Consider the following 14760-nt stretch of genomic DNA (forward strand, 5'->3'; position numbering starts at 1 on the left):
CTATTGCACAAAGATGTAAAGCTAGTTTGAGATGACTTTAGTAAAATACTTCCTAAGTTACAGTCATGGAAGAGTCAATGTTATTTGCATTGTTACTGTCCATTTCTATTCTCTTCTCACAACTGAGAAAGCCCTTTACCATACTTAACTGCACTGAAAACTTTGACAAGTCATCTTCTAAAGCTAAATATCTGCTATATCACTTGTTCATCAGCGGAACCAAGGGACCACTAGATTAAGTAACTTGGCCTTTTGCGATATGACAATCCCTTCTTCATTTGGACAAATGTGTGCTAGATAAACTGTCACTAATGTTCCTAGAGCCCAACACCTCAATTTCTGGGCTATCCAAAGTCTAAGAGGAAGGAGGAATCCAAAATCTAATTTCAAGGAGGAAAGAGGGATGAAAACATGAAATGTTCTGCAAAGTTTTATTTTTTTTAAAGGCTTTTTTATTTTAATGTATTTTATTTATTTATTTATTTTTGGATGTGCTGGGTCTTCGTTGCTGCGTGCGGGCTTTCTCTAGTTGTGGCAAGGGGGGGTTACTCTTCGTTGCGGTGCACGGACTTCTCATTGCAGTGGCTTCCCTTGCTGTGGAGCACGGGCTCTAGGCGCACGGGCTTCAGTAGTTGCAGCACACAGGCTCAGTACTTGTGGCTTGCGGGCTCAGTAGTTGTGGAGCACAGGCTTAGTTGCCCCGCAGCATGTGGGATCTTCCCGGACCAGGGATTGAACCCGTGTCCCCTGCATTGGCAGGCGGATTCTCAACCACTGTGCAACCAGGGAAGCCCCTTCTGCAACGTTTTACATCTTACTCTTTGTCTTGCAAAATTATGCATCCTTGTTTGGTCCTATTTGTAGACAAGTAAAGAGGAGAAGAAGCCGTCTCTCTGAACCTCAAATGAGAAATAAAACGTTACAGTTGGATGCCAGTACTGACAATCACCCCAGTTATCAACAAAGAGGTCAGGTCCACCAGCCTAAGGAATCCAGGAACTCTCAGGTTTTGTTCACAGAGCATGACTGCAAATGAACCTCTCTGCAAACATCCCTTTTAGGATGGGAGGGTCTTCAGTGTTCACCCTTCTGGAACAAAAAGAAAGAAACCCCACCAGCAAAACATTGAGAAACCAATGTTTCTGATTAATATGCAGTATTAACTTAATAGAAAATGAAATATACTTTCTTGTAAAATTATTTTGACTGATAATCTCTCTTAGAATTCTGAATTTCTCATGCAATGCTTTATTTGAAAATAATTAATTAATTAAGGAACTATGAAGGAAAAGGGAGCCCTTAATTTTAGCCAGAAATTCCTCTGATACAATTAGCATTAAAATCACCCCTCAATTAAAACATCTTTCAGAAGATAGCCATAAGAATGACCTTTCTTACAACCCTTTATCTCCTACTGTTTCAATCAGCTATTTTCTGTGTTGATACTTACTATTACAGGAAAATTTCATTGGTTTAAAAATGATTTGAGGCCTTTCTCACCTCTGAGATGGCCCACACTCTGTCTGTGGAGTGTGTTTCTCTCTAAATAAATCCACTTCTTACCTATCAAAAAAAAAAAAAATGATTTGAGCTCCCTTTCCATCTGCAGGACTATGGTGCCTCACTGTGTTTAATGTCATTGAGAAAAGAGTGGCAGTAAGTTACCATTTGTCTTAAACATGCTGATAAGACAATGAATTACATTGCCTAGGATTTTAAAAAGGAAGGACAGAAATTAAATCACTAAGTGTCAAGTTTTGCTTCTGAAGGATGGGAATAAAAAAGGTTGTGCTCCTATTGGTGGGAATGTAAATTCATGCAGTCACTATGGAAAACAGTATGGAGGTTCCTCAGAAACGTAAAAATAGAACTATCAGCAATGATCCAGCAATTCCACTTCTGGGTACTTATACAAAGGAAATGAAAATAGGATCTTGAAGAGATATCCACAGTAGCCAAGATATGGAAACAACCTAAGTGTTCATCAACGGATGGACAAAGAAGATGGGGTACATAAACATACAATGAAATATTATTCAGCCATGAGAAAGAAGGAAATCCTGCCATTTTCAACAACATGGATAGACCCTGAAGGCATTATGCTAAGTGAAACAGTCAGACAGAGAAAGACAAATACTGTATGATATCACTTATACCTGGAGTCTAAAAAAGCCGTACTCAGAGAAAGAGAGAGTAGAATGGTGGTTGCCAGGCGCTAGCGGGTGGGGAAAATGGGGAGGTATCTGTCAAAGGGCACAAATTTCCCATTAGAAAATGAATAAACTCTGGGGATCTAATGTATAACATGATGATTATTGTTAACAATACTGTATTATACACTTGAAAACTGTTAAGAGAATAGATCTTAAATGTTCTCACCACAAAAAAAATGGTAATTATGTGACGTGATGGCAATGTTAACTAACTCTATTGTGGTAATCATTTTGCAATACATAAGTGCATTGTGTCATCATGTCATACACCTTAAACCCACACAGTATTATATGTCAATTATTTCTCAACTGGGACTTCCCTGGTGGTCCAGTGGGTGAGACTCAGCACTCCCAATGCAGGGGGCCCGGGTTTGATCCCTGGTCCGGGAACTAGATCCTGCATGCATGCCACAACTAAGAGTCCACATGCCACAACCCATGCCACAACAAAGACCCAGCACAGCCAAAATAAATAAATCTCAATAAAGCTGGGAAAATTTTTTTTAAAGTTGTGCTAATGAGACATATTTTAGAAGGAGAGCTTGTGTTTCAAAGCTTTGACAGGTTAATCCTGGATCCCTGCCCACCAGATCACAGCTTTGCTGCCCATTCCCCATCTCTGTCCCAGGCAGGCATTAGACTGTCCCACTCTCATCTTTCCTTCTCTTTGCTTCCCTCTTCCCTCTTTCCCTCTCTTCTTGTTTCCCTCCACTCCCCTCATCTCTTCTCTTCTTTCTTCTTCTTATTCCTCCTCTCTCTCTCTCTGTCTCCTCTCTACTCTCCATCTCTCTCCTCTTCCTTCCTTCTCTTTCTCTTCCACTCATCCTCTCCTGTTTTCATCTTTTTCTTCTATTTCATACCTAATTATTTCATTACTAATACATCTTTTTCCTGACTGTTGTAGACAAGGAATCTTACCAGAGTCATCAAAAACTCTATACTTTACAAAACATAAGAGAAACATATTTGTGTGTATACATATGTATACATACACATATTTATACACTTAAAGTCTTTACAAAAGCGATAATCTACCAATGCAAATCTCAGAGACACACTTAAAATACAACATACTTTCTTCTGGTTTTGTTTCAGGGCTCCCCTTCCCCCTGCCCCTGGAAATTTCTTATTCAAAGGGAGAAAAAGAGAAAAGCAGTTGACTAAATGTGACATCAGATATTTCTGTAAGACAAAGATTCTCTCAGGAATACATCTTTTTTTTAAGATTTCAAAACTGGCCTGTGGCATTTTTATTACCTCACCTGGAATCAAGGTCTCTTTCTCAGGAGTTATCTTCAGCACAGTTTCTGGGAGGTCAGCTGTTGAATGCTCTCCCCCAAAGGAATGGGCTGCCACATCCCTGGTTTGGCTTTGCCGCCATCTTGTGGTAATTGGGCTACTGGCAACAGGAACTTCAGCCGATAGCCTCTTCGCAAAATTGCTCTTGAAGTTAGAGTATGTTGGATTAACTGCATCAAATACCTATTTAACAACAAACAGATACATGATTTATAGTAGCCTCAATGATACAAAAGTTAAAATTCCTTAAAAGAGAATTATAAACAACTCACCTAGTACATTTTATATATGTATGTATATATATATACCACACTTAGAGCCTCTGCTCAAGGGTCTGAAGACATTCCAAAGCAGTTTCAGGAGTAATTATGTTTATGCTTATTACTATTACATACAAATATAAAATATGAAGTTGAATAACACTATATACTGATCATAGAAGATGTTAATATAAAATCATAAAATTTCATAAAAGCATAAAATATCATAAAGTCTGTAAATAAATAGCAATTTTCTAGTCCAATCCCATTTTTCAGATGGGAAAACTGAGGCCTAACTTGCTCAACTTCTGTCCATCCCCTCTGAGAAACACCAAGAGTTTGGTATTTACAGATCCTTTAGTGGTGAGCCATGCCATGTAGTTATGTGAAATTAAAATGCAAATGACAAACAGAAAATGAATTATTTTTTAACAAAATGACAGGCATGTTAGGTTAATATCTTTGTATAAAGGGCTCTTATAGAAATTTAGACAAGTTTATCATCCCAAGAGAAAAGTGAGCATGGGACATAAAAAGACAATACATTAAAGAGATATATAAATGCCCCAAATATATTCAAGCTCATTAATAATCAAAAATGCAAATTTAAAACAATATTGAGATGTTAGCAATGATTTTTTAAATGACAATTCCCAATGTTGAAGGTTCTAGAAACAAACACTGGCATACAGTGCTGGTGGAATGTCAATTAGTATCTGGAAAGGACAATTTGGCAATGTGTGTCAAAAGCCCTCAAATATGTGCCTAACCTGTACTGACCCAGCAATGTCACCTCTAAGAATTTAAGGAAGAAATCAAAGATTCCAGCATCTATTGATTGCATACCACATACAAACCCATATGTTAATGGCTTTATGCACATTCATATTTAATCCTCTGAAACACTTGGTGAAGCAGGTCTGTTATTTATTCCCATTTTACCAATGAAGAAACTGAGATTTAGAAGTTAAATGAATTGCCTAAGACCACACTAGGAGTAAATGGAGATGCTATACCCTAAACTCATCTGTCTGACTCCACAGTCCATGCTTTCAACTGAGAACGTGAGGGTGTGGACTGAAGTATATATGTAAGGGCAAAAAGATGAGAGGGACTCAGTGTTTACCAGTGGAGAATTGACTAGGTAAACTATGTGGCATCCATAAAAGGGAATACTCTGCAGCCATTAGAAATTAGGGAAATGAAATCAAAACCACAATGAAGCACCACTTCATACCCACTAAGATGGCTATAGTCAATCAGTCGACCTATCTATAACAACTATTGGTGAGGATGTGGAGAAATTAGAACCTCTGTACATTGCTTATGAGAATGCAAAATGGTGCAGCTGCTGTGGAAAAAGTTTGGCAGTTCCTCAAAAATTTAAACCTCGGGCTTCCCTGGTGGCGCAGTGGTTGAGAGTCCGCCTGCCGATGCAGGGGACACGGGTTCGTGCCCCGGTCTGGGAAGATCCCACATGCCGCAGAGCAGCTGGGCCCGTGAGCCATGGCCGCTGAGCCTGCGCGTCCGGAGCCTGTGCTCCGCAACGGGAGAGGCCACAACAGTGAGAGGCCCGCATACCGCAAAAAAAAAAAAAAATTTAAACCTCGAATTACCATATGACCAGCAATTCAACTCTTAGGTATATACCCCAAAGAAATGAAAACAGGTACTCAACTACAGGTACACAGATGTTCACAGCAGCATTATTTATAATAGCCAGAGGTGGAAATGGATAAACAAATTGAGAGGGGAATGTATGTGTGCAATGGAGTATATATATGCCTGTATAACAATATGTATATGAATATTACTCAGCTATAAAAAGGAATGAAGTACTAATAAAATGCTATAATGTGGATAAACCTTGAAAATATTATGAAAAGTGAAAGAAGCAGACACAAAAAAAGTCACATATTGTATGATTCCATGTATATGAAATATCCAGAATAGGTAACTCCATAGAGACAGAACACAGATCAGTAGTTTCCATGGATTGGGGGAAGGAGGAAATGGGGAGAAACTGCCTAATGGGTACGGAGTCTTTTTTTTTTTTTTTTTGAGTCTTCTTTTGGGACAATGAAAATATTTTGGAATGAGATAGAGGTGGTGGTTGTACAACACTGTGAATGTACTAAAGGCCATTGAATTTTTCACTTGAAAATGTTTAATTTTATGTTTAATTTCATGTTTTTTAATTTTTATGATTTCACCTCAATTTAAAAATCTTTAAAGATAGGATTAAATTCAATAAAACACAAAAATGCTTATACTATACTACCAAGTGAAAAATGGACACCATAAAAGAGTATTCCAATGTGGTCTTACTTCCTATCTATAAATGAAAGATAGGAAGGAAATATGCCAGAACATTAAGGCAGCGAATATTGGTTTTGTTTGGGTTTTTTAGTAAGTGTGTGTAAGGTGATCACCTGGTCGCCTGCAGCCACTCCAGCTGGTGGGTGGATATCTCTCCCCTACTGCTGCTCTGTTTTCCTCCAGAAACTGCACCAAAAAGGGCACCTTCTCCAGAAAAAGAGAAGTCAGGAGCCCGAGGCCTTTGCTGTTGTGAACAGTGTTGTCTGGGGTCAATTTTTTTGCCTTTCGATTGTTCTACCCTTGTTCTTGTTTTTGAGTAGGAACAGGAAAAGCTGAAAAGCGGGAAAGATAGAGCCCTGGAAACGTAAATCTGGCATCTCATCCTCAGAAGCCCAGACAAGGGAGCAGCAGGGAAGGAGCTGGCAGAAGTGGGCCTGGAGGGAGAAATGTGGCCCACTCAGACTTTCATCTCCTACTTCTTGGTTTCTCTCAGACAAGGAAACCACAGATCCAGCTCAAAGACTGGAGAGACTCAGCCCCAGTCAGAAGGAGACTGGGTGGTGGGAATCTCTCTCTGATCAGAATGCTCGTGTTTCAGCAAGAAAGATAGTCAGAGGGGTACGTTGTCCCATGTTTTAACAGAAGTTATAAATTGAGACTTTCCCTATCAATTTCCCTACTTTTCAAAGTTTTCAAGTGATTCAAAAATTTTAAAATGCGTGGGATTAAGCAAAGCATGTCTGTGGGCCCCATTCAGGCTGTGGGCTGGGCTAGGTCTGCAACCTCTGCAAACACCAGCGAAGCAGCCCTCACCCTTCTAGGCAGCAAGAAAGGGAGCAGCCACCATATTTGAAGATATATTTAACTTGCAACAAACATGATACTCTTGATCAAGGTTTTCCTGGAGTCCCAAATTTAAATATACATTTAAAAACAAAATAATCCTGAGTTTAAAAGAGGGAAAATAAAGAATTTGATATGTCAGCTAAGAAAAATGATTTAAAAATTTCACACTGAACTGACAATGAGCCATGTTTCTCTGGCTTGTCCACTGTCACTCTCTCCATATGGTTTCCCCACCTGGGATGCTCTTCAGCAGTTCTCTAGCCCACCCTCATGGCTGGGGTCAGCCACCAACTCCTTCAGGAAAGTGTCTCTGACATTCCTTTCCTCCCCATTCTAAACTGGGTTGGGCAGCCTGTGGTGGGCTATATAATTGTGATGGTTAATATTATGCATCAACTTGATTGAGCTAAGAGATGCCCAGATAGCTCATAAAATGTAATTTCTGGATGTGTCTGTGAGGGTGTTTCTGGAAGCATTTGATTCAGTAGACTGAGTAAAGAGATCCACCTTCACAAATATGGGTGGGCACCATCCAAACCACCAGGGCCCCAAATGGAACAAAAAGGCAAAGGAAGGGCAAATTCTCTCCCTTTGTGAACTGAGACATCCATCTTTTCCTGGCCTCAGACATCAGAGCTCCTGGTCCACAGATCTTCAGACTCCTTAACTTACAACAGCAGTCCCCCAGTTCTCGGGCCTTTGGACTTGGACTGAATCATACCACCAGCTTTCCCGGTTCTCCGGCTTGCAAATGGCAGGGTTGTGTGACTTAGCTTCCATAACCTCATGAGCCTCTTATCTATATGTATATCTATATCTATACCTATATCTCTGTCTATATCTATATATCCTATTCATTCTGTTTCTCTAGAGAAATCCTAATACAATAATGGCCCCGTAAGATATCCATATCCTAATCCCTAGAACCTATGAATGTTACTTTCTATGGCAAAGGGCTTTCGCAGATGTGTTTAAGTTAAGAATCTTGAGATAGGGAGAACATCTTGGATTATCTGGGTAACCCCTAAATGAAATAACATGTCCTTCTAGAAGGAGGCAGAGGGAGATTTGACTACACACAGAGGAGGAGAAGGAAATGTGACCACAGAGACAGAGACTGGGGTAATGCACAACCAAGAAATGCTGGTTCACCAGAAACAGGAAAAGGCAAGGAATGGCTTCTCCCCTAAAGCCTCCCCTGCTGATTTCTTGCCTTATGCCAGGGAAACTGATTTTGGACCTCTAACCTCCATAACTGTAAGAGAATAAATGTGTCCTGTTTTAAGCCTCCACATTTGTGGTAATTTGTTACATCAGTCATTGGACGCTAATACACAGCACTCTTGTGCTTCTATAGCTCACTATGTGTGCTTCCAATAGAGCCTGGTCACATTTTATTAATAATAACAGCATTTATCAAGCACTCAATAAGTGCCAAGCACTCAGATAAATGTATTAGAGGGTTTTTATTTAAACTTCATCACAGCCCTATGAGATAGGTACAATTATATCCCCCATTCTCCAGAGTCGGAAAGTGAAGGTTAATAGGTTTGAACAAGGATAACTTGAGAAAAGATATAGCGCTGATAAGTAGCGGATCCAGGATTCAGACCACTGCACACAATTGTACACAACATTGCCTTTATGAATGGTAGCCCCTGGAGCATGCAGTGCACAACCTCAAAACCAACCAGGGTAACCCAAGGTTTAAACTCACAAAGTGATTCAGTCCCCGTGCTTTTAGCACCTCTGCTCATACTGTAGTCTCAATGTTTGTGTCCCTCCTCCCCCCACAAAAAAATCATGTTGAAATCCTAACCCTTAAAGGTAATGGTGTGAGTAGGTGGGGCCTTTGGGAAGTGATTAGGTCGTGAGGGCAGAGCCCTAATGAATGGGATTAGTGCCCTTATAAAAGAGGCCCCACAGAGCTCTCAAGCCCCTTCTATCATGTGAGGGTACAACAAGAAGTCTGCAGACCAGAAAACAGCCTTCAACCGACCATGCTGGGACCCTGATCTCAGACTTCTAGCCTCCAGAACTGTGAGAAATAAATTTCTGTTGTTTATAAGCTACCCAGTCTATGGTATTTTGTTACAGCAGCCCACAAAGACTAAGATGGCTTATATTCCACTTTTCTGATTATTATTATGTCCTTCTACTATATTATCAATTCATTAAGACCAGAGACTTCATATTTTCTCTTACTATCCTCAGATTATAAGACATTTAGGGCATCTAGGAGCTCATGAATAAATGAATGAATCTCTTCCCTCAGAGGCAGTGAATCCTAAAAAACCACAAGGGATTTAAGAAAGAATCCAGAGGCAAGGAAATAAGCTATTTTCTTTCTTTCTTTTCCATTAAGAAGAATGATTGTCAAATTGGACAGGACATAATAAACATTTCTGCAGAAACTGGAGAGTGAGTTTTAATTAAGCAATAGATATTCATCTGGGCAATTTAAATAAGTTCAAGTCTCTGGGACCAGATAAATGAAACCTCAGAACACTGACGACACTTCCAGAATGGACACTGATTAGTGATCTATGATGACAAGTGAGAAAATGCCCTCCCCCCCAAATTTAGATAGACAAGTGTTCTCCATGGTTTTCCAATAGGAAGAACAAGTAACTAGAAATAAGTAGCTTTTGTCACCAGTGGCCTGGATCACACGAGTCTTACTGGATCCATGTTGGCCTGAATGAATCCGCCTGTGATGTACAGAAGGGGTTCTGTCCCTGGCCTAATGCTGTTGAGTTTGTTATCAGTAGTTTGAATGGAAATTTATTTATCGAAATGGTTTTTCCTAAGGTGAGAAGAGAGTTAAAATATTAAAGGACAGAGTAGGATTCAGAATAAAGTCTGGGACAAAGACCAAAATCAGCAAAATTCAATTCAATAAGAATATGTGAACATTTTTCCCATTTAGATTTTTTTCACAGCACAGGCCTAACATGGGAAAGAACTGATAAGAAGTGAAAATGATGGGCAGTATTAGACAGCCACATCCAGAATATGAGTCAACAGTATAATGCAATTACTTTTTTTTTAAGTAGTACAATTCTAGGCCTTGTTAAGAGAAAAACAGTGTCCAGAAGAAAAGCAAGCAAAATCTGATTATCTCTGCACCGGTCAAAACTCATCTGGAGAACCGTGGCCAGTCTCAGAATTGTTCTTTCGGAAGGAGATGGACAAGCCAGGATTCAAAACTTGATTTTATTTGGAGGAAAGAGACTGCAGTGATAGGAGGGCAGGGAACACACAGTAAAAGAGCCACACATGAATGGAGTGAGGGCACCTGGGGTATCTAGTCCAGAGGAAAGGAGACCCAAAAGGAACTGTCTTCTTTAAAGAGAAGCAATTTATGACAAAAAAGCAAAACTTATTTTGTGTTGCTCCCTATGACAAAACTAGGACCAATGCATGGGAAGAGGCAAGTCTGTATTCAACACAAAGAACGTTCAAAGAGTTAGAACGCAATTGTTCGTAACATTTTGAATATATTGTTCTCAGTCAGCCCCTCCACTAAGGACATATGGTCTGTAATGGCACAGATGAACATTTTTTAATAGTTATGTATTTTAACGTGCATTTTTTAATGTTTAAATTTTTCATTGTTGATAGAAAATTTTCCCTTATAAAAATTAATTTGAGTAAAATAAGTGACTCGATTTGGACAAAAAAAGTTAAGTAACTAACAAATGGTATGCAGACAGGGCAAATCACTGAGGCAGTATGCAAATAACTACAGCTTAGGAAACACTGCTGTAGGTTGTGGTATTTCATCTTCAATGTTTTTAAACTTCTGTTCCAGGATCTATCTCCTGCTGAGGAAATGCCTGTCGCATAGTTTTAAATGACTCAAGTATTTATTAATAGAGAGGAAGAGGGAGATAAGGAAAATAAGACAAAGAAGGGAAAAGGTATGAATGACTTGATACTCCAAGCACATCAGTGTGCCTTGTTTACCTTTAGAGTTCACATCATATTGACACTAAATCGGGAGGAATTCAGGGCACCGGGGCCAAAAAATAAATAGAAAGGAACCTAGAGAGGTTAAAAATAAGGTCAGGAAGTAACAAAATGAAACAACTGGGAAAACAGAAACAAATATATATCTAGTGATAAATAATCTGACACACAAATATTCAGTGGGTGGGAAAAACCTAGACATTCCAAGGAAAGACATGCTGGTGATGCCACGGTCTTTCTAGAACCTTATGAAAGAGACAAAAGTAACAAAGATGGTCCTTAGCTCTCAGGCATATCCCACCAACCGCTCTTCCTTAGCCTCTGAATGTCTGCCCTTCCCACCTGCCCCACCAGCAGCAGCCCAAAACGGCAGCATTCTGTCCACAGGACATTTCGAAATCAGGGTCTAAATATTATTTAAAATTGATCGTGAAGAACAAAATATTTACCGTCTCATTTTTTAACTTCCAATGCCCCCTCATCCTAGGGAGCAATACAACCCAAGCAAAAACAATCAAGGTCAGATATCCTTTATTCTGCATTGCCAACACCTGCCACTGGGGGCTCCAGAGTGTCTTTAGCATCTACCCCTTCCTTTCTATCTCCCTCATCAAGGTTGCCTTCGTTAAGTACACTATCATCTCTCAGCTTGACTTGTTGCTCTGCAGGCTCTGACCCCTTCCACATAACTTCAGTACACGTGGCCAAGGTTTTGTTTGTTGTTCTCCATTCCCTCCCCTCTTCAGACCCTTACAGTGATTTCTTATAAAACTAAATGTCGGGACTTCCTTGGCGGTCCAGTGGTTAAGACTTCACCTTCCAGTGCAGGGGGTGCGGGTTCCATCCCTGGTGGGGGAGCTAAGATCCCACATGCCTCTCAAACGAAAAAATCAAAACATAAAACAGAAGCAGTATTGTAACAAATTCAATAAAGACTTTTAAAAAACAATGTACCACATTAAAAAAAAATCTTTAAAAAAAATCTAAATATCTAGTGATGAATAAAACCCCTTCACCAGAGTACTACAGCAATCTCACATATCACATTTTCTTCTAAGTAAACATATTTTGTCTATCACAGAGAAATAGTTTAATGTCATTAAAATAATTTTGGTTATAAAGTTGAAAGTCCTAAACTCTAGTCTTGGTTGTCCCACTTACTAGTTCTGTGATCCTGGGTGAGTTATTAACTTCTTCATATTTCAAAGAATTGTTACACAATGTCTGTAAAGAGCTTTATACTACACTTGATCCCCTGTAATATAAATATATGCATATTTATATACTAAATATTAAAAATAGCTTTCTACAAACATGTTATTTGTTTAGAATCATGGGTAGTACAAAGCTCTTACCAACATGTCATTTCTTTAGCACTTGGTTATTTGCTGCCTTATAATTGTTCCCTTGTTTCATGTGTGCTTTGTCTGCAAGCTTGATTTCATACTTGTGTGAGGCTGCTTCCATCACTTACACTTTATTGTATCTTCTGCAGTGCCTTAGTTGGTTGACTGAGTCCACTGCTTTATCCCATTTTTGACCCAGTAGCTTCCCTTAACCTTGACCTTCTACCTCATCAATGTCTTCCCCTCCTTTAGGAAGCCTTCCTAGAGCTTCTGAAAGAGAACTGGTGGGTTTTCTAACATATGATCCCCTAAGCAGAGTAATTTGCAATGTGGATTTATTTATAATCTGAGGATGGTCTTAGTATAGACAGAACATGTAAGCAATGATGATGATCCCCAGAAAGCTGAGAGATGATGAAATCAAATATATACAGAGAAAGACTCTAGCAAGGTCCAAAATCTATCTGTGGTCACCACTGTCTAGGGTGGATGTTCTCCAAACTACTGTCTTAAATGTTTGGTTAATGGGCCTGTATGGATATTTAGATATCATAGATATATATATACACATATGTTTATATTTATATCTCATGCTCCTAAGCCTCAAGAATTATAAAATTAACAAACTGGCTCTGATCTGATTTCGTCCTTGACAAGAGACTTACTTAAGCTTTCCAAGTAGTTTTCATATAGAGTGAATTTTCTGGTCAAACGAACAGGAAACATCAGGTCTGCACAATTGTTTTATTTCTGGTTGTAAAAACTGGCATGCTTATATAGCAATCTCTCATAAGTTCATACAGCATAATATTGGCCTTCTCAAGTCCTTTCAGCTCTGGATCACTCAATGGGAGATTCATAGAAAACAATGGACTAGACGCTAGCATAATGATTTTATCAAAATAATATCACCCTATGGAGTCCTGCCTGGGAGATGGTCAGTCAACATCCCTTCCAGAGTTATCCCTCTGTCTCCTCCCTCAAAGCACAGTTATAATGGAATGAGTTTACATGGTTCAAATTACAACAGGTTCTATGAATCAACTTTTAAAGCTATTTGCTTAAACAGCCTGCGGAGTTAAAGTAGCTAGTGTGGACACAGAGACACGAAACACATCTACTGTGGAAGATAAAGGGAAACCAAAGAAGCTTGTTACTCTGCAAACCAGAAAAAGATTGAGGTCTAATTTCTCAGACTTAAATGTGCATTTGAGTCATGAAGGGATCTTGTAAAAATGCAGATTTTGATTCAAAAAAGGCTGGGATGGGGCCTGAAAGGCTGAGTTTCTAAGAAGCACTCAGGCGATGGCAGTGCTGCAGACAAGGACCTGACTTGGAGGAGCAAGGGCAGAGAATTTAAGCTACATAGCAGTGTTCGGAGGTAATATAAACACAGGCACTTTGTCTCTTTCAACAACTCAGCTAGAGAGCACCAAAGTAAAGTTATCACCGTTAAGAAGTGATATAGTACATTTTGTATTAGTATTTGTATTTCTAGTTTTTACTAGAAATTAAATTTACAAGAGAATAGTTTTCTTTTGTATCCATTCTTATCAGGTCCCAAGAGTGGGAGTGAAGTGGTTTATGTTCTCTGACAGGTTTATGTGCTTAAGCCGTGGGCTTTGCTCAGCTACATCCAAATACATACCCCAGGAGCAGGGACCAGAGCAGGGCTGATAGCCTCCTTATCATGTCCTCTAAAGCTCCAAATACCTAATGATGATGGGAAGGGACTCTCACAGCTTCTCAGATCATTCTGTGTTTTCTAGCACTTTCTGGAAACTTACCACAACACCAACAGTCAGGCCCTAGTGGAACAAAGTACCTTCATTCAAAACCTGCTATGTGTCCTAGAACAAAAAATTTCACAATTTGTATGGAAACACAAAAGACCCTGAATAGCCAAAGCAATCTTGAGAAAGAAAAATGGAGCTGGAGGAATCAGGTGCCTGGACTTCAGACTATACTACAAAGCTACAGTAATCAAGACAGTATGGTACTGGCACAAAAACAGAAATATAGATCAATGGAACAGGATAGAAAGCCCAGAGATAAACTCACACACATATGGTCACCTTATATTTGATAAAGGAGGCAAGAATATACAATGGAGAACAGACAGCCTCTTCAATAAGTGGTGCTGGGAAAACTGGACAGCTACATGTAAAAGAGTGAAATTAGAACACTCCCTAACACCATACACAAAAATAAACTCAAAATGGATTAAAGACCTAAATGTAAGGCCAGACACTATAAAACTCTTAGAGGAAAACATAGGCAGAGCACTCCATGACACAAATCACAGCAAGATCATTTCTGACCCACCTCCTAGAGAAATGGAAACAAAAATAAGCAAATGGGACCTAATGAAACTTTAAAGCTTTTGCACAGCAAAGGAAACCATAAACAAGACGAAAAGACAACCCTCAGAATGGGAGAAAATATTTGCAAATGAAGCAACTGACAAAGGATTAATCTCCAGAATATACAAGCAGCTCCTGCAGC

General features: G+C 39.4%; 1 protein-coding gene across 3 annotated transcripts in view; it reads right to left on the reverse strand.

The window, feature by feature from the left end:
• Positions 1-14760, reverse strand: part of CDC20B (cell division cycle 20B) — a gene marked incomplete at both ends in the record, with an annotated part of 62628 nt that overhangs the window by 33894 nt on the left and 13974 nt on the right. For all 3 annotated transcript variants that reach the window (XM_082650552.1, XM_082650551.1, XM_082650550.1), the window contains one exon: positions 3476-3695. In XM_082650552.1, the coding sequence (XP_082506678.1) occupies positions 3476-3695 (220 nt within the window). The remainder of the gene's footprint in view (positions 1-3475; positions 3696-14760) is intronic.

Source organism: Grampus griseus, assembly GCF_964374135.1.
Source record: "Grampus griseus genome assembly, chromosome: 3".
Lineage (NCBI taxonomy): Eukaryota > Metazoa > Chordata > Mammalia > Artiodactyla > Delphinidae > Grampus > Grampus griseus.